Here is a 26,111-nt window from a genome sequence, read left to right as displayed (position 1 = left end):
GTGTTCTAGATGTTCTCCGTAAACTACCACTGTAACCACCTGGGCCTCTGCCTGCGTCAGGCCATTACAAGCTTAGCTCAGCCCTACCAGCACGCTCTGTACACAGTGCCGGGCAAGTTCACCGAGTACAGACTCCAAGATAAACCTCTGCCCGAGGCCCACACCGGGCTGAAATTCCACCAGCTTTCAGCAGGTCCCTGCAGCAGAGAAAAACAGGCACTGCCTGTGTGGAATGCGCCACGGAATTAAAGAAATAACGCAGATTAGGCAAAGCCGTGCATCCACCGACTCCATCATCTTACCCACGCTCTTTGAGATGGAGCTTTTTAAGTGAGTATGTGGTTTCCTTCCTGAAAATAGTTCTAGTTTAAGCTTCTTGTGCTTTTGAGTTCTCAGGAGATTTGCGGGGCTGCTTGGATCCCATCACAGCTTGCTTTGAAATAGTTCGATCTTCTGCTCTTGGAACTGAAAAGCTTGATTCCTCACCTGAGGCACCTACCTCCCAGGCTTTTTAAAGCTATAACAAGAGCCTTGCCTCCCTATCCTTTAATGTTTTCCAGAAAACTTTCTGCATATCTTGCGGTCTTTATTTAGGCTTGTAAAATGGGTGGATGCAATATATATTGTCATTATGAGGATCATCTGAATATAGTCTACTTTTGCCACAAGAGACACAGGGTCTAAAAAGGGATTTTTCTGGTAGTATCTTGCATGCTGACTATGTCAGAGGTTGAATACCTCTTCGGAACCTACAGATAACAAACCAGTAAGAACTAAACGTAAGCAAAACCAGCTTATCTGAGGAGAATTGAGCAGAGCTCAGGGAGACTCTCTTAACATAGGATGGTAGAAATCTGAAGGATGTTTGTCTCTCAGGGTGTGATCTTCAGATTGATTGATTGGTTTAAGTTTGGTTTATTTAAAATGATGTACCTGGGCTACTAAAGAGCTATTGTTATAGCTGTAGGGCTATGTTTAACATGAAACTACTATTGTAATGTAGCTCGACAACAGGGATGATTCTAGCATGTGCATCAATGAAAGATCAAATACTGAAGAAATTAAGGATTTTCCTCTACAGATGGAGAAAAATACATTAATTGGAAAAACACTATGGTTGCCCCACTAGTCACCAAATGACGCTATACCCAAACATATGGGTCTCCCATTTGTGGGGTACAAGACTGAGCATGCCACATTGGCATTGTGATTATCAGCCTAGAGTGCCCCCATATATTGATATCGAAAGCTGTATGAAAAGTGATACATGCCTTCACAATTGTCTGGTATGATTACCTTTGTGCGTCTCCTGCGTAGCAAGGCAGTAGAGAGATTATTAGGACCCTGCAGGGGATTGTGCCAGGTGATGAGCAATAGTTTTAACCACCTTCAGGTCTCATGTGCAGCAAGTGGGAGAAAAACAGCAGCTGACAATGCCACAATCACCCGCACATGACATTTTTGTTATGTAACCCAGATTAGAATCTAACTTGAGATGCATAAGCCGTAGCTTCACAAAGATCTTATTTGTGTACTTCAGGATGGGCCTGAGAGCAGAGATCTTAAATTTCCCAGAAGAGAGAGCTCCTGGGGACAATATGAAAGGCTTTGATGGTACCCCTGCTGAAGCCGGGTTAACTCAGGAGACTGCAAGCTCCTACCGACCACTGTCCATGCGGAATAGCCATTTTAAAATCCTCAGCAAGATGTTTGCAACATGCCTGTACCCTCACATGACAACACTGAGTACTAGTGATCAGAATGGGTTTCTACAGATGCAGAATACCTAGCATAACCTAAGACAGGATATTGGACAAAACCAGGGATGACCATTTCCAGCAAGAGATGGTAGATTCAATGGATCTAGAGAATATGTTTGATACAGTGCAGTGGAGCTTCCTGGAGGCCACCATGACCTTATGGGCTTGGGATAGGGATGGTCCAGATGGATCACAAAACTCTATACCAAACCCTATGTGCAGATTAAGACAAGAGACCGCGTCTCCCCCCAGTAATCAATTCAACATGACACCATACAAGACTGCCCACTATCGATGCTGTTTTTCACTATTGCGATAGAACCTCTGGCACCAGCAGCCCGGGCGGAGTGTACCAACAGAGACATTGCACAATGGATGACATCCACATTATATCCCTCTAAGTTGATGACATTTTATTTTATGGCATGGGGACCAGGATTTAACCCAGATACAAATGTTACTCAGCAAATTTGGTACAATCTCTGGGCTTAAGGTGAAGAACTCTAAAACGTGCATATTTCCTGTGAACCCAGAGGGCGAGGTGCAAACACAGAGGATAGGAATGATGTGGTCTCCCCACACTTTCAAACACCTAAGTGTCCATATTTACCATAACCCAGTGGACTTCTTTGAAGAGAATCTGGGAGTGGTGTTTCAGGCACTTAAGTTACGTTACGTTATATTGATTTGTATAGCGCAGTAATCACCCAAGAGGGTATCCAGCCGCTTGGGCAAGTGTGCACGTTTGTGGTCAGCAAGGTGCTTATACGAAGAGCCTGGTCTTCAGCTTCTTGCGGAACTCAAGAAGTAAGGCTGATGTGGTGAGGGAGGTCCTTGCATGTCTTAGGTGCAATGTAGGAGAATGAGCAATCTCCAGCTTTGCTTTTGTGGATGCGGTGAATGTTTGCAAGTGAGAGTGAGGCAGAGCGTAGGTTTCTGGTGGGTTGGTGAAAGTGTATGCAGCTGTTCAGATATTCTGGTCCTGTGTTGTGTAGGGCTTTGTATGAGTGTGTGGGAGAAGTCTGAATTGGCTCCGCTTGTGAATGAGGAGCCAGTGAAGCTTCCTGAGATACGGTGTGATGTCGGTGAGGTGTGGGAGGTCGAGTAAGAGTCTTGCAGAGGTGTTTTGGATGATCTGGAGTCTTAAGGAGTTGTTTGGCGATTCCGTCATAGAGAGTGTGTTGCCATATTCCAGTCTGATGGTACGGAGTACTTGTGCAACTGTCTGTCTGGTGTTGTGAGGCAACCATCTGAAGATGTTTTGCAGTATGAGCAATATGTGGAAGCAGGAGGACCACACTGCATTGACTTGAGCAGTCATGTTTAGCTTGTTTCTAGGATTATCCCTAGATTTCTTGCATGGTCTGTGGGTGTGGGTGGTGGTCCAAGCTCTGAAGGCCACCAGATGGAGCCCCATGGGGAGGTTTTGTTGCCGAAGACCAGTACTTCAGTCTTGTCAGTTATGAGCTGCAGGCAGTTAGTTCGCATCCAGTTTGCTACCATGGTCATGCAGTTGGTCAAGTTAGTTTGCACTGATTGTTTTGTTTGTCAGGGAGAGGATGAGTTGGGTGTCATTGGCAAAGCAGATGCAGTGATGTCTTGTGATCTGATGATGTTGGCGAGCGGTGCCATGTATATGTTGAAAAGGGTGGAGCCGAGGGGGAATCCTGTGGGACTCCGCATATCAATTACTTGACCTCGGATGTGAAGGGTGGAAGCCTGACCCTTTGGGTTCTTCCAGTGAGGAAGGACCATTTGAGATCCTTCTTTGACAATCTCATGGAGTCTTCTAATAAAGGTGTTGTGGGAGACAGTGTCGAAGGCTGCACAGTGGTCGAGCAGGATGAGGGCAGTTGTTTCTCCTCAGTACAGGATGATTAGAATATCATTGATGGTTACGATTAGTGCTGTTCCGGTTCTGTGGTTCTTTCTGAATCCTGATCGAGTATTGTCTAGAAGATGGTGAAGGTCGACATGGGCTGTGAGTTGCTTGTTGATGGCCTTCTCAATCACTTTGGCTGGAAAGGGAAGCCGGGAGATGGGTCATAATTTAGTCAGTTGATTTGGGCGGATGTGGACTTCTTGAGGATTGCGTTGTTTTCTGCAAGTTTCCATTCATCTGGGAAAAGTGGCAGACATGATGGAGTTGTTGATGATGTGGGTCAGGGTGGTGCTGATTGGTGATGTTCCAAGGTCGTAGATGTTGTAGGGGGTATGGGTCAGTTGGGGCCCCTGAGTGAATGGGCGCCTGATTGTTGCTGTGTCATTTCTGGTGAGGGTTGTCTATTCGGTCAGGTGGCCATCCGGGTTGGTGGTGGGTAGGTTAGCAGCAAGTTCTCTGGGTTTGGGTTGGTGTGCAAAGTTGTTGTAGAGGTTTGCTGTGAAAGAAGTTGTATAGGTTGTCACTGAGTTGTAGGGAGGCAGTGATGTTGGTGGCAGTGGCTCAAGGTGAGGTGAAATCCTTAACGATCAAGATGATCTCCTTGCAGCTATTGCTGCTTCCTCTGATGCAGTCCATTAGTGATTTTTCCTTAGTGTCTCTCATATGCTGATGATAGAGTGTGAGTGCAGCCTTGTAGGTAGTTCTGTCAGTGGTGTCATGGCTGGCTCCCCATTTCCTTTCTAGCTTTTTACAGTGTTGTTTTGGTGTCTCAGGGGTCCTCTGGAGTGTACTAATTGGCCTGCTTGTATGCTCTACTATGCTTGTTAACTTTGATGGGTGCAACTTTGATGGGTGCAATGGAGTCTGTGCAGTTCTTGATCCACTTGTGATGTCGTTGTTGAGGTTGTCTGTGGGGCTAGGCTGATCTGTACTGACGGCGCCGAGCCACTCTGCTTCTGTGATTTTGCAACAGCTGCGGCTTGGAATGCTGAACCTGGTAGGGATGTGTTAGACATGTCATCCTTATAGTGGTCTTCCCCAAACCTTTTGCCTACACGTTTTGCTGAATCCTTTTGTTGGCCTTAGGGCTCTGAGCACTTTACTACTGCTGACCAGTGCTAAAGTGCATGTGCTTCTTTCCTAAACATGTGTGTATTTGGTGTGCACATGATTGGCATATTTAATTTACCTGTAAGTCCCTTGTAAAGCGGTATACTATATACCCAGGGTCTGTACATTAAATGGTACTAGTGGGCTTGCAACACTGATTGTGCCACCCATAGAGGTAGCCTTTCAAAACGGTCTCAGGCCTGCCAATATGATGCCTGTGTGTGCAGTTTACTGCCACTTTGACTTGGTAATAAAACCCTTGGCCAAGCTTTAAATTCCCCTTTTATTACACATAAGTCACCTCTAAGGTGGGGCCTAGGTAGCCCGTAGGGCAGGGTGTTGTGCAAGTAAAAGACAGGACATTTACTTTTAGGTTTTGCATGTACTGGTAATGACAAACAGCTAAATTCGTTTTCCACTACTGTGAGGTCTACCCCTCTCATAGGCCAACATTGGGAATTCCTTAATACACTTTTAAGCTGTAATTCCAGACCAGAAAAGGAGTAGCTGCATTCATGTTTTAGATCTTTAAAATGGTAATGATAAACACTCTTTAATGGTAAAGTTAGATTGTAATTTACTATTTAAGATGTGCCACTTTTAGAAAGTGGACAATTCTTTGCTCTTAACCTAGTGTACCTGCATCTTGTCTCCAATACAGGTCTGGGGTGGATGACGGCTACACTTTGTGCATTCCCTCTAGACAGCCACAAACACAGGAAGGGTAGGTGTGACAGAACTCATCTGCATTTATCTGCATTCTGGTAGCTCTTCGTGGGCAGGAAGAGAGGGGGGGAGCAGACACATGCACCTGAATAGGCAGTGTCTTGTTTCCCACACAAGGGGCTGATTACCCCCTACTGATAGTAAAGACCCAGAGCTGGGAAGAATGAGCCTGTGTGCACTTCAAAGACCCTTCTTTGAAGTTACCTCAACTTCAAAGGCCCAACTGGGTACAAGTACTGGGGCACTAACCCTACTAAGGCAGTACACTACTGGACCAGTGAAGAACTCTGCCACGAGTAGACAGTTGTGCTCCAAGGTTTGCCACTCAGCTTGACTGCAGTTTTGGAACAACTGATTTTCTGCTGTGCTATGCTGTCCTGCTGCCTGCCGATTGCTGCCCTGCTGAGGACTAGGACTAGACCCATCTTACTGAAACCCAGAGTGACTCCAACCGCTTGCTGGCTTACCCCTTGTTCTGAAGTCTCAGGGCCATCAAAGACTTTCTTCAACCTTGCAACAGAACTTGAAGTCTGCCATCTGCGAGTCCTGCCCTCCCAAGTGGTGCCAATCCACTCCTGGGCCCTTGAAAGGTGACTTCTGCTGTCCAGAACCATCAAAATTGATGCAGTGACGCTTTTGTGGAAATTGGAACCAAAGCATTGCCCTTAGATGCCTACACAGGAGATGATCGACAACATCGTTTCGACAAGACTGCGCGACTCAATTACTATGCAGCGCTTGCACTGTAAAAGGGTTCATCATCACCTCCATCGCCTGTGTGCATTGGATCCTACGCATCGAGTCTTCGAATTGTTCCATCCAAGGTACTTTTTAAGCGGAACCTGCGTGAGCCCTGTAGCCAGCCATCCCTCCATTGCTGTAGGCCTGAACTTTAGATTCACCCCAGTCCAGCAAAACCTCGAGTAACCCCCTAAGAGCTATTTGCTTCTAAGCACTATTTTTTTATTTATTATTTGAAAACTCAGAACGCCTGTTCAAATTTTGGGATTTTTGTTGTTTTGAGGGGAGGGAGAGAGAGTTTTGCACAAATACCTTACACATTGCCTCTTTAGATAAACCGGACTGCTCAACGCAAGCTACAAGAGGGTGACCACAGGTTATCTTTTAATGTGTATCTACCTTACCCTTACTAAAATGGTGGTTCCTGCTTGCACAGGATGCATACTCGGACAACCACAAACCCTAGTTCTAACAGGGTGTTGAGTTGAGGTGTGCTGATTTGGAAGTGGATGATGGAGTGGTCGGTCCATGTGACCGGTGTGGCGGAGTTGTATTTGATAATGCTGCTTGTGGTAAAGATGGGGTCCAGTCTGTTGGTTTTGGAACAAGCTGGGTGAGTCCGATATTGTACAAGCTTTCAAGGAGTGCTTTAGAGCAGAGGTCGTTTCAGTCTCCCAGGTGAAAGTTGAGATCACCGAGGAGAATGTAGGCTCTCGAGTTGAAGGTGAGAGAAGCGATGAAGTTGGTGATGAAATTGGTGAACGTGGCTCATAGTCTGGGTGGTCGGTAGGCGAGAGTTTCGCTCAGACTCAAGTTTTCTGAGATTTGCAGCTTAATCCCTTCCCCCCATACCATTTTTTTGCTTTCAACAGGAACTGTTCAAAGGTGCCCCACCCCTGCAAAAACAGGTTGTTTTACGATAGATAGGGGAGCACTTGTGTTTATTGGTCCCGAGCTCGGCTTCCATCTAGGGGAATCCAGACATTTCTGAAAACTAGACACCTGGAAGAGTCCAGGGAGGTATGGCTTGCTTGGATCCCCCAACGTTTTCTTACCCAGAATCCCTTGCAAACTTCATATTTAGCAAAAAGGTATAAATGTCCTCACATTTCTGTGTGGGAAAGTTGTGGGATCACCGGGCCGGCACTAATTTCCCACCACCCAGCGTTTACCTCATCACCCGATAAAAATGATACCTCACTTGTGTTAGTGCCCAAAGCAGAGTCAGCCTAAAAACTTACATTAAAAAACCCCTGCCCTTTTGGACCCACTATGGTTCACCCCTCTGTTTTCATTTTATATGTTTTCAGGCTGACTCTGCTTTGGGCATCCACACAAGTGAGGTATCATTTGTATTCGGAGACTGAGGGGAACGCTGGGTGGTCGGAAATTTGCTCAGGTGCAGTGATCTTACAACTTTTCCACACAGAAATGTGAGGAAAGATTGCCTTTTTATCTACATTTGAAGTTTGTAGGGGTTTTTGGGAAATAAAAACGCTGGGGGATCTACGCAAGCCACACCGCCAGACAAGCACCAGTCCATGCACACCACCAGCCGAGTGACAGTCCCGGCACACCAAGCACCATCCATGCACACCGCCAGCCAAGTGCCATCCATGTACACTGCCAGTCGAGCACCATCCACGCACACCGCTAGCCTAGTGACAGTCCATACACACTGCCAGACAAGGGCAAGTCCACACACACCACCAGCAAAATGACAGTCCACGCAGCCAGCCATACGCCAGAACAAGGAGACCATCAGCCAAACTCCAGTTCACACACACGCAAACTATCACTAGTGCCTAGTGGTTTTCTGCCCATCTTGATCTGAGCAACCCTTGCCATGTCCATAAAAATATCCCTGGTGCATAGTGGGCTTTCTCTCCCCCCCCCCCCCACCCCCTCCCTGTGGAAGCAGATCCGGGGCTATTACCTTCATATGCCCATTTGTTTTTGAGGGGGTATTGGCACTGGCATGCCCACTCAGAGCAGCCTCTATCCCTACTCGGACTAACAAAAAAGACTCCCTGGTGCTAAATAGGCTTTGTGACTCCCTGGGGAGCAGATTAGGTGCCATTGCCCCCATCTACCCCCCTGGGGTGACAGAAAGACCTTTGCTATTTTTTTGAGGTGGGGGCTTAGACATGCCCATTCTGGAGAAAGACTGTGCCCATTTCTTTTAGGGGGAGTGGGGGCATTACACTATTGAACGATAGTCCCTGGTGCCTAGTGGGCTTGCTGCCCTCCATGGAAGCAGATCAGGGACTATTACCTCCATATGACCCCCCCCCCCTCTCACAAGGAGGGCAAAAAGATTGTGCCAATTTATTTTTGAGGGGGTATCGGCATGCCCATTCGGAGCAGCCTCCACCCAAATCTGTAAAAAAAAAAAAGACTCTGGTGCTTAATAGGCTTTCTCACCCCCAGGAGGCAGATCAGGTGCTATTGCCCCCTTCTGCACCCCAGGGGTGACAGAAAGACCTTGGCTATTTTATTGGGGTGGGGGCATAGACATGCCCATTCTGGGCAGCCACCACCACTGAACTGTGGAAATATGGATTTTTCTGGTCAGTTATGTCCCCTATCTTGGACCCCAACGGTTCTATGTGCATGTTACAAGTACATGTATGTTCCCTCCAGTTCCAGTTATGAAGACGCAAATACATGTGCGTCCACCGTCAACATGTCCTCTTTCAGATCCGCCATGAATGGGCTGGATATTCGACTCCTAAGTACGAAAGGCCACCGACTTTATATGGCTCAGTTACTCCATTTTTGCAGTTCAGGCGAGTAGGCCCTGATTCTGCCATCAAGCCTTTCCCTGCTTTCTGCCTCTGACAGCTCCAGTCTGAGCTCACATCTGTATCCATGAACTTTGTCCTACTCCCTGTGCGGCTAACGGTGCTTGCCTCGGCCGGTCTGTCTGCCTGCCAAAAACTGTATTTCACCTTCAAGTTATCTGTTTCGCTCCTCAGCCGATGCATTCCTGTCTAGTAGTTTAAGTAAACATTTCCTTTAGCTATTGAGCAAAGGGCCCGGCTTCTCTGTCCTCATGCAAGTAATTCATAGCCCCGTTACCATGGAAGGTTTCTGCCCTTGCATCTCATGTAGACACTTAGACGCTTGTGCACGCACACACAGTCAGTATAGAATAGATTTTGTCCAAAAGTCCTTCCTTTGTGGATAACATAGTTCTTTAAACATAGGATGTTAGATATGATTTGGGATTAGGTTGACTTGACCCCCCAGACTTCTTGTCTCCACATGTAGAGCTAAATGTCAAGTCCCCTTCACCCCCTAGTTGCACGTCAATCACACGTCATGCTGCTGCGCGCGCAATTCTGCCAAGTATTTCTGCTGACATTGCGAAATTATTTCATAGGTCCACCCACATGTGACATCACAACCAATGACGTTTCCTTGTTACTCCCAATTACGCCTCTTTCAGCTACGCATGTGAAATGTTATGTTTGCTATCAATTGTTACGCCTCTTACATTGGTTTCATTGTAATGTCTGTTCTATAAAAATGATTACTTATCAATAAAGTATTGTACTCCACTTCCTGAACCCCCGTGGTGATGGAACTTGGAGGCCACGATTCGACTCGTCCATTGGAATAAAGCCCATTCTGAAACCTCTTATACCACGGATTCTGCCTCTTATTTTACTGAGCTATTTTACTAAGATTCCGTATCAAATTCAGTTCCGGTAATTAAATTATTTACCACATGAATGGCGCCCGAATAGGGACACTTTCTCATCTCACGCGCCGGTGGTGCGTTGCAGGCCCGGTCTCCTGCCACAGCTGGACGGACAACAACGCGTACCAGCAGGATTTCCTGTATCTCCCTCCGGTCAAGCGGGGGCGACTGAGGCTGCGATCAACACCCAGACGAGGCGGTGAGAAGTGCGAAGTATCCCAACCAGAGCCTAGCTGAGAGAGCAAGATCCGAGGTATACAGAGGCCCACCAAGTTCCGAAGTTTCCGATGATCCGAAGTGCCGAAGTTTTCGAGTCGAGTCCAGTTCAAGTTCAGTTCCGTTCCGAGGCCTTCCGTTCCGAGCTACCCGGTGAGTACCATTGCTGGGGAGGCGTTCTGACGTGCACATAGGTTGTGCCGGTCAAGACGGATTTGGGTACACAAATCCGGTCTGCACTGTTTCAGCAGTGTATATGTACTGTTTAGCAGTATATCGAGTATGTCTAGTATATGAAGTCAGAATTATCTAATTAGTATCGAGTATTATGCTTAGTGAACGGCCATCATTGTTGTTCATTAAATATTAAATGTTAAATGTTTTAAATACGTTCTGCATATTGTGGTATGAATGACTGTTCATTATTGTGCTTTGTATTAAGTGTGTTTAAGAATAAGTATCAGATCAGTTGTCAGTATGCCGCTCTTTTCGAAATTAAGACAGATCACAACTAGAAGAGGGGTACTCGAAGAAGCTGTTCCTATTCCTCCTAGGGACACTCCAGGGCACTTTATGTATCTCAAACATGGCTTAGACGCCATATTATTTCTTGATTTATGGGCGGACTACACCAAGGAACTACCAGAAAGTCACAGGTGGCCCGCAGCTTGGACCTGGGATGCAGAGTGCATCGTGAAAGTAGAGGAAGAGTTATGGAAAAGGAAAGCTAGACAGTCACAGAAAGACGCCATTGAATTATGGCGTAAAGAATCGTATAGACGTACAGAAAAAGCACGTAGACAGGAAGAGAAAAGTAAGGAAAATTCAAATAAAGTTCGAGAAAATCTGTTAATTGAAGAAGGTACACGAGTAAAATTAGAACAAGGAGATAGATAATAATACTAGATGTTTCACTGATCCAATACGTCCGATTTGTCCAGATAATAACCGGACTTATCCAACACCTATAATAAATATAAGGTCTCCCGAACATTCGTTCCAAACCGCTGACAAACTACTCCGAGAACGAAGGGGTTATCACCTACTCGATTCTATGGATGAACAAGAATTAGCCAGATCAGCCGTTCACTGGATTGACAGTCCCGGAAAATATGGTGATGAAACAGTAGCACACACGTTTTTGAACCTCAGCCCAGATGAACAGCGTTTAGCTGGGATTTATATGATTCAACAACTCCTTATCTGATATAAAAACCAACATTCCGATCCTGGTCCTTTACCTGAAATATTGACTGAATTACTCACAAATAGATGGAGAGGTTCAGGTACTAAGTTAATTAGAGAAATACTAGAATCCAGAAAGCAGTACATTCTTTTTGTATGCCCAGAACATGTCTCATTGCCCATCAAAGAAAGAACGCCGTATTACATAGATAGACAGAATCCCTTGCGAGAAGTGCACCCAATAAAAGGCGAAGACAATGAGTTTAAACGCGTATTTGTATATACGCCCATATCTAAAATAGAATTGTTAGAAATGAAGAAAGTAGTACCCAGTCATGACAAAGACCCAGCGGGTTTCCACCGAGAAATTAAAGACATGTTACTCATGGGAGAATATACCTATCCTGACATTATGACAATATTAAAGGTATTAATGCCTGCTGGCATTTATGAAAAACTTAAGGAAAAAGAGTGGGAAGTGGGAGACCAAAAGATAGACTGGACAGCATTAGAAGCAGAAGAAAAGGCCCGAACTGCAGGAGCAGGGCTCGGGGATAAAGTTAAAGCACTACCAGGTTTACTAGTACAGGTACTGCCACGTTTATTAACTACGAAAAAGGAAGACTGGGGTGCAATCTCAGCCTGTAAACAAAAGCAAGATGAAGACACTAGTGATTTCTATGCCCGATTCGAGAAATGTTTTGGTATAAATAGTGGCATAAAAGCAAGTAGTGAGTCATATCCACATCTGTTTGTGACGAAATTAGTTGAAAATTCCTTGCCCCAAGTGAAGAATAGAGTATTGAAGTTCGAAAGTACCTGGCAAGGTAACACCCCGTCACAAATGTTACAAATGTTACAGTATCATCACAATAGAATTAGAGAAGAACAAGAACATGAACAAAGACGTATGAAAGACACAAAAATGAAAATGTTAGTCTCCCAGACAGTTCCAACAGACGGTCACAAAAAGGGTGTGACACATTCCGGAGATTCAGCAGTTCCTGTAAAAGGGACATGCAATTATTGTAAACAGCCAGGTCATTATGTACACGATTGTCCAGTCCTGAAACGTAATATCGCCGTAGGTATTGCAAAGGAAAGGCCACGGCCACCCAGACAGGATCAGAATGAACAAGGAGCCCCGCAGCATGCACAGTCCATGCCAGCTCCGCAACAGTCCATGCCAGCTCCGCAACAGTCTATACAGTTTGTGCCAGCTGCACCAGCGCTGCCTGTTGCTGCCACACAAACCACGACACGACAAATGTATCAGGCCGCACAGTATGAATATCCTGAGTATCAACGATACGCATGAACCAGCCTAGAGAGGGAAGTTGATTTACCCCTTATCGAGGTCCCTGTAGATCAAGAAGGACCTTATGTGCACAGTGAATTATTGGGTCAAGATAGAAAATTTTTACTTGATACAGGGGCAAGTCGAACAACAATAAAACGTAGTGAAGTTCCGGAGGCACCCCTCTCAGGCTCACAGAATATATCCCTTGGTTTTTCAGGAAAACCTATTGTTAATGAAGTATCACAGCCTCTTCCACTTACGATCGGACCCTTGACACGAACTACAGATTTATTGCTTACTAAATCATGTCCAGAAAACTTGTTAGGTATAAAAACATTGAAAGCTCTAGGAGCGATAATATGTTGTTCTCCGGAAGGAGTAAGATTATTTTTGCGTGATTTCAAAGGTCACTATGTATCCCGAGACATGGATCACCGACTACAGACTTTACCCACACATTTATGGGCACAAGGCCCTACTGATGTTGGTTGCATGAACATTACACCATATCGAGTCACACTAAAGGCAGGAGTGGTACTACCACGAATACGACAATACAAGCTACCACCAGATGCTGTAGTGGCTTTGCTGCAAATCATTGACGAGCTCATTGCCCAAGGAGTGGTTGTGGAAACCGACTCCAATGTATGTAATTCCCCGATAATTCCGATTCTTAAACGAACTGATCCAAAGGCCCCGCCAGTATATCGATTGGTTATTGATCTGCGCGAATTAAACAAATGCATTGTGCCACAATTCCCTGTGGTCCCCGATATCTCGTCATTACTGACAGCCATTGATTCGAACGCAACATTCTTTACTGTAATTGATCTCAAGAATGCTTTTTTCAGCGTCCCAATAGATCCGGAGAGCCAATACTTGTTCGGATTTAGTTTAAATGGACGAAGTTTTAAATTCACACGCGCACCTCAAGGATTTACAGAAAGCCCCAGCATCTATAGCCAAGCACTGAAACGAGAACTTGACAGTATACACATGCCAGTTAACACTGAACTGCTCCAGTATGTGGATGATCTGCTGATCACCGCCCGAAGCGAACCGGAATGTGAAAAAGCATCTCTGATGGTTTTACAATTTCTAGCCGAAAAAGGGCACAAGGTGTCCCCTTCTAAGCTGCAATTCTGTGTCCAGCGAGTTGTTTATCTTGGTCACTCGCTGTCCAAGGAGGGAAGGCAGCTTACACCCGATCGCATTCAGTTAATTGCTAACATGCCAATACCCAAGACACAAAAGGAGGTGCGGGCTTTTATAGGCCTCACTTCATATTGTAGGCAGTGGATCCCTCAATATGCATTTTTAGCAAAACCACTCATTCAGTTGACAACACAGGAGGCGGCCACATCGACTGTCCTCCCTTGGACTCAGGAACACACACTAGCTTTTGAAAGCTTAAAGAAAGCTCTATGTCAAGCACCTGTTTTAGCAACACCATGTTACAGAAAACATTTTACACTCTTCGTTACAGAACGCGAAAGTACTGCCTTGTCCGTACTCACTCAGGAACAAGCAGGATCACGCAAACCATGTGCCTATTTCTCTAGTACATTAGATCCCGTAGCCCAGGCTTTGCCTGCGTGCCTGAAATCAGTGGCAGCAACAGCTCTAGCAATAAGACAAAGCGATGCCATAGTGTTAGGACATCCATTGACAGTACAAGTACCGCATGCAGTAGAGGTTCTTGTGAACCGAACGCAAACACAACACTTGACCATAGCAAGACTTACAGGGTACGAACTAACATTGTTTCAGCCACACATAGAAATCAGACGCTGTAATACATTGAATCCTGCCACACTTTTACCTGTAATCGGAACAGACCCACTAGCTCATGATTGTATTGAAGTTATTACAATAACGACGAAACCCAGACAAGATTTGACAGATGTTCCATTGTTAGATCCAGACCTGACGTTGTATGTAGATGGTTCATGTATGAGAACAAGTACAGGAGATTTAGTGGCCGCATATGCAGTCACGACAGATACTGAAGTCATTGAAACAAACTGTATAAATACCTTGTCAGCTCAAGCAGCAGAGCTTATTGCTCTGACACAAGCCTGTATCCAAGCCACAAATAAGAAAGTCAACATATACACTGACTCACGTTATGCATTCGGAGTTGTACATGACTTCGGCGTGCTGTGGCGAGAGAGAGGTTATTTAACTTCTCACGGTGCCCACATTCAGCACGGATCCCTCATTCATGCTCTGTTAGATGCAATACATTTACCCACTGCAATATCGATTATGAAATGCAAACCTCATACGAAAGTTACTGATATCATTTCTCAAGGCAATGATTTAGCTGACAGAACAGCTAAACAGACTGCGCAAACTCGCACATCCGACATGACAAAGACAATAGTCCAGACACCAACACATTGTATGACGATTAAGGATCCCGCTCTTGATATAATTGACATACAGACACATGCTACACCAGACGAAATAAAGAAATGGACGGAATTAGGAGGGATCCAAACGGACCAGGGATGGATGACGAAGGAGAAATCTGTATGGTTTCTTCCTGACTCTATGGTCCAAGCTATCATAAATACAATACACAGTCCAGCGCATCTAGGAGAGAAAGCTATGCTAGACAGCATTCAACACATTTGGTTCAACAAACATTTACGAGCAGCAGCTAAGCAAAAAGTCCGTACCTGTATGATATGTTGTCAGTTTAACCCAGGTAAAAGCATCCCCGTAGAGCAGGGTGGATTTCAGCCTCCTGATCACCCTTTTGAAGCCCTTCAGATGGATTATATCCAGATGGAACGATGTCGAGGATTCAAATATGTTCTCGTAGTTGTCTGCGCTCTTTCCCGCTGGACCGAAGCGTACCCAGTATCAGATTACACTGCCCCGACTACTGCCAAGCAGCTAGTTCGAGAATTCTTCCCACGGTACGGTTTACCACGTGTTATCTATTCAGATAACGGCCAGCCGTTCTCATCCGAACTGATGAAACATGTTTCACTTCTGCTAGGATATCAGTGGAAGTTTCATTGTGTCCGACACCCCGAGGCAGCAGGTCTCGTGGAACGACATAATCAAACTTTGAAAATCAGATTGTCCAAAATATGTAGAGAGAAAGGTGTTGACTGGGTAGTAGCTTTACCAGTTGCACTCTTTTACATGAGAATGGTAGCACACTCTCAAACAGGGCTATCCCCTTATGAGGTGATCTTTGGAAGACCACCGAATATGTGGGGGACGCCTATACCCCGTAAAATAACTGATGTTGACTGTAATATGCTGACAGATTACTTGGCTTCCTTGATGTCTGCACTACAATCTTGTCGTTCACAGGTAGCTGCAGCCTTTCCTGACAACACTGAGGTGAAACCCCATGACGTAATTCCGGGGGATCTCGTTTTAGTGAGGAACTTTGATCGGAAGACTCAGCTGGATCCTAGGTGGAAGTCGCCGCAATTGGTCCTGCTCACCACAAGGACAGCCGTGTAGATCGAGGGCAGAAAAGGCTGGATACATTCAAGTCATATCAAGAAATTTCATGGACTACCATCGGATGTAAATGCCACACCTCGTGTGTCTTCACCCATTGACTCAAAGCTTCCTTTGGTTGAACTTAGTAGCCCGGAACAATATAAATTAAAACTCAGGTCTAATAAGTCAGACAATTTGATTGTTTAAGTCCTCTCCAAGGTGAAGCGGTTGAATTTGTCTCTGACATGTATCCCTTAGACCTGAATAGAGAAAAAACTCGAAAAATGTTGAAACGACATGCGTACTGTAAATCACTGCGTAGTCATTGTATAGTGACGTTATTAATTTTGTTTTTCTTGAGTCTTATAATAATAACTGCAAGTATATTGTTGCACATATATTATCCTATTTCTAAACATGTCTATAATGTTACTGCTGAACATTCTTTTAGTGACCTACCCCCGCATTAATTGTCCTATAGATTTGCGCTGCGCAATAACACTTTCATTAGTATGTTACATCATTCCCATCAGACTAGTAATGCTACCAATTGTTGGATATGTGGTCGACTCCCTCCCTATCAGAATTATAAGGGAGTTCTGCCCCTCTTTCCATATCCGTTTACACACAATGGCTCATGTGGAGCATGGTTTAGTTTAATTAATTCCTTAGATTCAAATACAGCAGTTTATCAAGACAATTGGGTATGGGGAAATCTGAACTTAGTTTTACTCAAAGTCTGCTACCCCGACAAGGAGGGTCGTCCCAAGAGAACAGGAACTGATCTAGAAAATGAAGTATATGGATTAGGTAATTTTACACTTAATCTCATGATCCTGAATGTCGAATCCGAAGTTGCACCAATTCTGCCTGCCATGTCAGTGTTCCCAGCTAAGGGTGAATTGTGTGTAAGAAAGAATGGTTCCATACATATGGGCCATAGTAGATGCACTACTGTAATAGAATTCAGTGATCAAGGCAAGTCTTCGTTTAGAGCTTCCCGCCATTCCTACTTCATATGTGGTCAGGCTGCATATATGCGTCTGCCTCTAGATTGGGATGGTACCTGCTACATTGCATTCCTTTTGCCACCTGTTTTCCTAGCTCCTCCTGATTATCACAGAAATATTCATTTAGTACACAATAGAGAACGGAGAGATCTCCCAATTGTCGATTACACTGAGACGGCATGGGAAAAGTATGTAGATTTTAATAAAGGGCTCTTTCCCTATATAGGTACAGTTACCAATAGTAAGCTAATACGTAGATTAACTAGGACTCTTGAAGCCGTAGTGAATGAAACTATTTCCGCCCTAGGCAACTTAACAGAGGAGCAGTCTGCGATGAGGATTGTTGTTCTTCAAAATCGTCTTGTTCTTGACGTCATCCTGGCCGATAGGGGCGGAGCTTGTAGGGTCATCGGATCAAGCTGCTGCGTATTCATACCAGAAAATTCGCCATCTGTATATAAAGCTATAACCCGCCTTCATAAGATTGTGAGCCAGATACACCAGAATCCAGGCACTTGGACTTGGTCCGGGTGGTTTTGGAGCGTGTTATCAGCCTGGGGATGGAGAGTTCTATCCTTCCTAGGTATTGGCCTTCTTATACTATTCAGTTGCTGCTTATGCCTGCAATGTGGACCAGCGATTTGTGGTCTGTGTGCCACATCGTGTATTCCACCACCAAGATTTCGTTCGTCCCAGAAGAAAAAAAGAAGAACAAATGATGCTATATGAACAGATCAATGGATTGATGAAGATTGATATCTCTTGATGGGCAAGTAGGGGACAAGGAGGGAATGTGGAAATATGGATTTTTCTGGTCAGTTATGTCCCCTATCTTGGACCCCAACGGTTCTATGTGCATGTTACAAGTACATGTATGTTCCCTCCAGTTCCAGTTATGAAGACGCAAATACATGTGCGTCCACCGTCAACATGTCCTCTTTCAGATCCGCCATGAATGGGCTGGATATTCGACTCCTAAGTACGAAAGGCCACCGACTTTATATGGCTCAGTTACTCCATTTTTGCAGTTCAGGCGAGTAGGCCCTGATTCTGCCATCAAGCCTTTCCCTGCTTTCTGCCTCTGACAGCTCCAGTCTGAGCTCACATCTGTATCCATGAACTTTGTCCTACTCCCTGTGCGGCTAACGGTGCTTGCCTCGGCCGGTCTGTCTGCCTGCCAAAAACTGTATTTCACCTTCAAGTTATCTGTTTCGCTCCTCAGCCGATGCATTCCTGTCTAGTAGTTTAAGTAAACATTTCCTTTAGCTATTGAGCAAAGGGCCCGGCTTCTCTGTCCTCATGCAAGTAATTCATAGCCCCGTTACCATGGAAGGTTTCTGCCCTTGCATCTCATGTAGACACTTAGACGCTTGTGCACGCACACACAGTCAGTATAGAATAGATTTTGTCCAAAAGTCCTTCCTTTGTGGATAACATAGTTCTTTAAACATAGGATGTTAGATATGATTTGGGATTAGGTTGACTTGACCCCCCAGACTTCTTGTCTCCACATGTAGAGCTAAATGTCAAGTCCCCTTCACCCCCTAGTTGCACGTCAATCACACGTCATGCTGCTGCGCGCGCATCTCTGCCAAGTATTTCTGCTGACATTGCGAAATTATTTCATAGGTCCACCCACATGTGACATCACAACCAATGACGTTTCCTTGTTACTCCCAATTACGCCTCTTTCAGCTACGCATGTGAAATGTTATCTTTGCTATCAATTGTTACGCCTCTTACATTGGTTTCATTGTAATGTCTGTTCTATAAAAATGATTACTTATCAATAAAGTATTGTACTCCACTTCCTGAACCCCCGTGGTGATGGAACTTGGAGGCCACGATTCGAATCGTCCATTGGAATAAAGCCCATTCTGAAACCTCTTATACCACGGATTCTGCCTCTTATTTTACTGAGCTATTTTACTAAGATTCCGTATCAAATTCAGTTCCGGTAATTAAATTATTTACCACAGAACTACAAACAAAATAGTCCCTGGATTCCTAGTGGACTTAGAGTCCCAAGAGAAGGGGGACAGAAAGGCTCAGTTTATCCTAACATTTTGCCGAAGGGGAGGGAGGGAGGGAGGGAGGAAGCCCTTGCCCAAGAGGCCACTACCCCCTCCCTGGTGTTTAATGGTAGACTCCTGTTTCAGCGATCACCCACCTGTGGCAATCCCCATGCAGGTATCCACTAGGGAAAGGTACCATTGGAAAGGGGAGATTCTCCCTTTTCCAATGCCTACCTCTCCCATGCGCTTCGGTGCTCGGGTCTGATATAGCCCCGCATGCACAGAAGCAGTGAAAGTGAAATGAGCCAATCGGTTCATATCACTTTCAATGTAATGACATCAGAGCGCCATGCGTGCTGATTGCCATTACATTGTCAAAAAAGATGCCTCAGGAGGTTGGGGAAGCTCTTCCCCAGCTCCTGAGGCTGAAAAACAAAAAAGGAAATCCCTCTGCTGTTAACAGCAGAGGGATTTCAGGGTTGTGTGCAGAGAGCGTAACCGTTACGTCCTCGGCACTAAACCAGTTTAAAGTGCAGGTGTTCCATGAATGGGGTGGCATTCTCTGGACTTCTTGTAGGTGATAGCGAGTCCTCCACCCGGCTTGTGAAGGCGGTCCTGTAAAGCGATCTTATAGCCAGCTGGGATTGCCGTGGTGATATCAGGAGCCAATGCGGGGTTGAGCCAGTTGTCTGTGGTAAAGAGGATATTGGGCACATAGCTACTCAGCAGGTCCCATATTTTGATTGTGTGCTTGCTGAGTGATCGTATGTTGAGAGGTATGCATGTAAGTGGGAGCTGACGTGTGGGTTTACTGTGGCGTGTGGTGTAGTGCGGGGGTGTAGGCGTTGTTGGTGCTTGTGTGGCATGCGTGTTGGGAGGAGGATTTGAGGGGGTAGTTTGTTTTTACATGGGTTTGGGGAATGGCTTCTGAGGTCTATTGACCTAAGGAGTGCTGCAGAGTATAGGTGGGCAGTGATAGAACCAGGGTTCCTGGCGCTGGGTGTGATCCAGGTACAAATGTAAGCAGACAGGCTTGACTTTGGTGCGCCAGTGGTGCGTCGGTGTTGCCGCTGCCATTAAGTAGGTCCTGGGAGGAATGCAGGGTACATGATGTAATTTCCTGTGCTGATGGGATTGGTAACATTCTTGAGATCGCTCCAGTTCGTGATTATGGTAAGGATAACAGTGACAAAAATGATAGTCTTCCTTGCCCAGACTCCTCGATCTTTTTCTCAACTTGCTGGTATGGGTTCCCCGGCACTGGTTTGGACAGCTGGACTCTCTGCTCCGGGAGGTGACATGGGGAAGAAGAGTCTCGCTCTGGATACGATTAAATCCACAATCCCTTCTGGGGGCCTTAATGTCCAGATTTCAACCTCTAACATCTAGTGGCACAGCTTTGGTGGATAGCCCACTGGCATGATGGTGAGCTGGGGCAGATAGGTGTTGACCTCAATCAGGGAGCACTGGTAGCCCTCTTGATGGAACAAGCATCAGTACCACAGACTGCTCCGACATAGTTCATAGCGCTGAGGTGCAGGAGGACATTTATTAAACTGATGGCACACTATCCCCTGTACCTGCCGGCAATACCACTGGTAGGCCTCTCACAAGGTGGGAATAATTAATTATTCACTTTTCAATGCCACACATCTAACACAATGCAATGAATTGGGCAATGCTTTGGTAGGGGACTACTACCAAAACGGAGAGCCCCGGACTATGGACCAACTAATGGAGGACTACGACCTCTCTCCTGAACAACTTTCAACATACGTGGTAACTTATTACATGGCTAAATAAGCCGCTCAATGCCATGGTACGAAGTCAATCACTTGAGTCCAAAGCGAACTGGGAAGCACACTTCGGGCATATAATCATAGATGAGGAGTGGGATCGGATTTTATGAATACACCTGAAAAGTGTCATGTAACACATGGCTAAAGTTCACACAAGTTAATTTCTTTCATCAAACATATCTTACACCAAAGTAATTTGGCAATATGAATGGGTGTGAGCCTAGATACTGCCCAAAAGGCTTGATACAGTTAGCTAGGTTTCTGCATATGGTTTAGAGCTGGCGCTGCCCCGGGCTGCAACCATACTGTGCTAATATTGTCAAAGCTTTAGGGAGGGGACTCAAGACAGTACACAGGAGGCGACAGAGTTCTGCTTGATGGCAGGGTTCAACAGACCAAAACCAAACAAAGTGGTGGAAAAAGGAATGGATTTAGCCCTAGCCTTGGCCAGGGAACAGATCGCCAAGACCTGGAAATCAGCACAAGTCCTGACCTATGACAGGTGGATAGCAGAAGTGAAGTACTGGACAAGGACCGAGAAGGAAGCCCTCCGGAGGGAGCAGGGTGCGCCGGCAACCTCTTTCGACACATGGAGTGAGACCCTACAATCAATGATACACTATCCGAATAGACCCCGAAACCAGACTGCAACGTCCACATGGTCTACAGAGATGGTAGCGAAGCCAACACATGGGTAGATACCAACTAGCCCCAGAAGCCAACGGCTGATCTACTTGTGGCTGGGCCCAGACGGTCACAACCTACTCTACCCACACAGTCCTAAATAAACTGTTGAAGGCTAAAAACCAAGATAGGACCCATGTGTGTATATGTTCACTTAATAGTTTGATTGTTAACCTCTGCTGAACCTTCAAAATAAAAATCCTAAGAATTCAAGATGTTCTAATAATCCTGTGCAATGTCTGAGCGATGCATGATGATTGTAACCTATACACAAAATATAATTAAAAAAAGGCTTAAAAAACATGGCTATGTAGAAGGTTTACAATTTAAGGGTTTCATGATTCTCAACTTGACAAGGGAGGTGGCATTCAAATTATTGTTATTTGATTAAAGAAACAATTGTGAAAAAGCAGTAGAGGTAATCCCACACCAGTGTCTCATTGTGCACTTGCTATGCTAAGATAGGTGCACAGGGAAATAAATTTGGAAAATGATGCATCAACTTACATAGTTTAACCAACACAAATATAAAATGCTCTATATTGCAGTTTTAGTTTAACAGAATGACCAAAATATTATTTCATCTGAGGGTGCTATTATTGTCCTCTATGCAAGTTAATGGCACTAGGGTAGCACAATGGCCACCAAACTCCCAAAACATTACAGTCCAACCTACCTCAATAAAAAGAAAAAGGGGTGGGGCCTCAAAAACTGCAGAAGGGAATAGGGTAACGAGGATCTCTAAAATGTTCTGGGGTACAATAAAAAAGGCACTCCACAGGGTAGAGTAAACCATGCTTATACAGAGGTTCCCGCGCAGTTTCCATGTTACAAAGCATCACATAAGGCATAAGCCATAATCTCATTTGGTTAATGTTTACCGTCAAGCTACTTGAGGCAATCTCCGGAAGAGTCAAAGTGGCTGGTGTAGTAAGGCGATTCCGAGCTCTGGTCAGTTGCAGCATCACAGCATCCATCAACTAGGGATTTAAAATAAACCTCCATAAGTATGGGAGAAAAAGAAAGATTCATGGCAGTTGCAAGCACTCTTTTTTAGCCCCATGTACTGCAGGGCACACAATCGGGGTTATGACCCTGTTGGTTTATCCACCACAGTAGTCACCCATCCCCTACTAATCAACGACTGAGGTTGAGCCTTAACCACATACAAATCTAGATTGTTCACTGTATATCATAAACATACCCAGTCCAAGAAAGAATTTGTTCTCCTTGAAGGAGAAGCCAATGAATAAACCAAAAATTCAATCCTGGATGTTGGAATTGGAGGTACATTGGAGCACATCACATCTCAACTTTTGCACAAGTGCTCTCAATTCCACCGCACATCCCACCAACACGACCTCCAGTCACACTCCTTTAACAAGCGCAGGGGAGAAAGGCTTCAGTGGAGTCTCCTCTACAAATTAAAGCCTTCCTTCTCAATGCCATCTTCTGCTTTTATCATACAGTTTCTAGTCTTGTTCCACACTGCTGTGTGCAAGACTCTCCTAACTGGGCTCTAAACGCCCCGCTGTGGCACCAGTAAAGCCAGTTTCCAATGATATTGCCTGCCCAATCAAAAGCCAAAGAAAATGTAAACACATTTCCCTTTTCTAAGGGAGTCTGCACTTGCTTCCCATTGTAGTTTGTACCTCAATCGACTTTTCTGCATCACAAAAAATTAATTCTCTACAAGAAATCAGAGTACCCTTCTGGTCAGCCCTGAAAAAATGACAGCCACACCATTGCAAGACTAAAACTCCATAATTCAAATAATGTAGTTGCACTAAAACCCTCAGTATCTCTTCTGGATGTTTTTTTTTTTACTAGATCCATATCCACTGCTCAAAATTCGACTCAATCTGTAGCTCCACTGTCAAATACTGAGCAATTTAAAATATCAACTTGTGGACTACATAAAATTGAACTGAACTTATCAGTTTTGTTATGTACCATGTGAATGAAACTTATTGAGCTGACGGACTCCCCCTTATGCATTGTGGGACACACCCTTGCACGTTGAGGCTAGGTCCATACTAGATAAACATTACAAAGAAAATGTATAGATAGCAGAAAGGGGCAGTAACAGGCACTAGTAAACATAAAACAAACATTGGCAAATCAAAAAGGCATGGATAGCGTGCTCAATTCCAACTCAGGCCTATTCGCTTGCCCAACATAAATGGTACATGTAGAAATCAATGTAAATTAAATTGATCGTGAGAAGTTGACGTGGGCCACAGACAGAGTAAAGGCCATTTTGGCATTTTCCCTTTCACACGGCAAAGCAAAAATAAATGACCAGTGAAAAGAATACCATATAATGCATTGATAATGGCTCTCTACCGACTGAGGGAGACATTGTGTATTTTTGCATTTGTTCAAATTTAAGTCTCCGTTTTTGCAGATTGCACATCGTGCCAAAACATCACAGCCAAGGTCAACTTCACATATGCAGTGAAAAAACAACCATTACAAATAAAGGAAAATGTTAAGCAAATGTTTCACAGCAAGGTAGCGGCGTCATCGAGAATAGTGATCTTTAGACCCCTGATAATCAAGAATAGCAAGAAAAGTGCAACCAAGTGCAGTATTCATTCCTGCCTTGCACTAGCATCACTCAATTTGGCGAGTCACACCAGGATACCTCAGACTACTAGAACACCTCTAAAAGAACCAGCTAACTGGTCAAATTTGAAGGCTACGACTGTTGTAAAGAAAGCACTAGAACCAAGCGTGCACAGTGAGCCACTGGAACAAAGTCTACCCTCTGATGGGCCCTAATAAGGATGCCATTGGCCTTGGGTTGATTGTGTTCCGGTTCAGGGAGGCCCTGGCCTGGCAGTTCAGGCTGTACTGTTTCTATTGGAGCAGGGTCAAGACCGATTTGCATTTGTCTGGGTCCAAACTGAGGTGACATGGTGTGCTAAATAATGATGCTCTGGGATGCGGCCCAAGTAATTACCAGTGGCTGAGAACACATCAAGCATTCCATCCATCACTCCTTTGAATACTTCGAAGTGCTATTACACATTATTGTCGTCGTGGAACTCTTTGCGGGCACTACTCACTGTAACAGTAAACTGACAAAAGTGGTAACTCGGGCAGACAGAGATTACCAGACATAACTAGGCTATCCAGATTAAAGCGGATATACGTTGAAAAGAAATGAATTCCAAGCAAGTTCCACAAAAAGAATCTCTACTCCCCGTTCTAGGTTATAACATGAGATAGAATATACTAGTCTCACCAGGTGCTGCGATCATCTCAACACAGGCTCTGACATCTGCCAGCAACTGACAGGGCACACATGTATTCAACTGCCAGACCTAGTGCATTGCAAAACACTACATCACTCACTCAAACAAAGCACAAAATTCTATTTATCTACCTGTAACCGTCATGACGAATAAATACACACTGAGGGAACACACACACACACACAGGTTACCACACCCCTTCCATCCTTCCTGAGACAATATCACATACACACAAAGGAAACATAACACAACAGATGTACAGCCCATCCTCACCGCACGACTAGCACAGCAATCGCACAACCCATACTCGGTCTCCTGCAAATCACACTTGGAAAATTCAAAAACAGGCAGCTCCTCTTTCAAATGCACATACCCACAAAAAATTGCAACTTCCAATGAGACACAGAGACCGTGTAGAAACAAGACCAAAGACGATTCTAGCGAAACACAGGTGCCAAGAAAAGCATTCACTATACAGATTACCTACCAAACAGACAGAGGCAATTGTGATGGAGAAAACATCAGTTCTCAGCCCATCCGGCAATGCCATGCACAAAACAATTCATAGAAGTAACCATCCCAACACTAGGCACTATCCCAGGCCTCAACTTGGCAGAGAAAGACACCAACAATAGCCCTCTCCAACGTGACAAAGGAGGAAGACTATAGAGAAGGTGCAATAACAAGAAACAATAATAAACCCCAGCATGTGATTGCACTCCAGAACTGAGTGGCCATACTGAAACACACGTTTAAAAAGAAAAAATGGAAAACGGATTAGAAAGGCTAATTGGAAGGATAATGAAGGAGTCTGGCTTAGTGTTACAGTAGAAACCGAGAACAAAGTACAATTCTTTTCTGGTACTTCCATGTGTGACCCTTACAAAAGGAAAGCTTAAACGCCACATTTTCACATTCGGCAAGGAACATACGAAGCAGGTTGGGACAAATGAAGCCCCCATTTGTTGAATCTTTAATTTGTAGATGGAATCCATTTTAGAACAAAACATTCTTTGCAGCACCAATGTACTGTACACTACATATACGTTCAGAGGGTACCCAGTGCGGAATAAATGGATTAGTTTACCGCTAATCGAATCTGTGGGATGTCCGGGACACCCCGGTGTTGCAGTGTAATTTAGGATTTTCTATGTCATTCCCCATTAGTTACATTTTTTTTGAAAGGTAAATACATATGTACAACAGCAAGGTTGTGGGAGGCAGGGAAAGAAAGCAAACAAGCAAT

At 44.9% G+C, this 26,111-nt stretch overlaps 1 protein-coding gene across 2 annotated transcripts in view; it reads right to left on the bottom strand.

Annotated features, from left to right (window-relative positions):
• Positions 1-26,111, bottom strand: part of ROGDI (rogdi atypical leucine zipper) — a 765,793-nt gene that overhangs the window by 138,755 nt on the left and 600,927 nt on the right. For both annotated transcript variants that reach the window (XM_085632220.1, XM_085632219.1), the window contains one exon: positions 22,487-22,585. In XM_085632220.1, coding sequence (XP_085488346.1) covers positions 22,487-22,585 — 99 coding nt within the window. The remainder of the gene's footprint in view (positions 1-22,486; positions 22,586-26,111) is intronic.

Source organism: Triturus cristatus, chromosome 10 (assembly GCF_964204655.1).
Source record: "Triturus cristatus chromosome 10, aTriCri1.1, whole genome shotgun sequence".
Lineage (NCBI taxonomy): Eukaryota > Metazoa > Chordata > Amphibia > Caudata > Salamandridae > Triturus > Triturus cristatus.
This window is presented reverse-complemented; position numbering and strand designations above follow the sequence as displayed.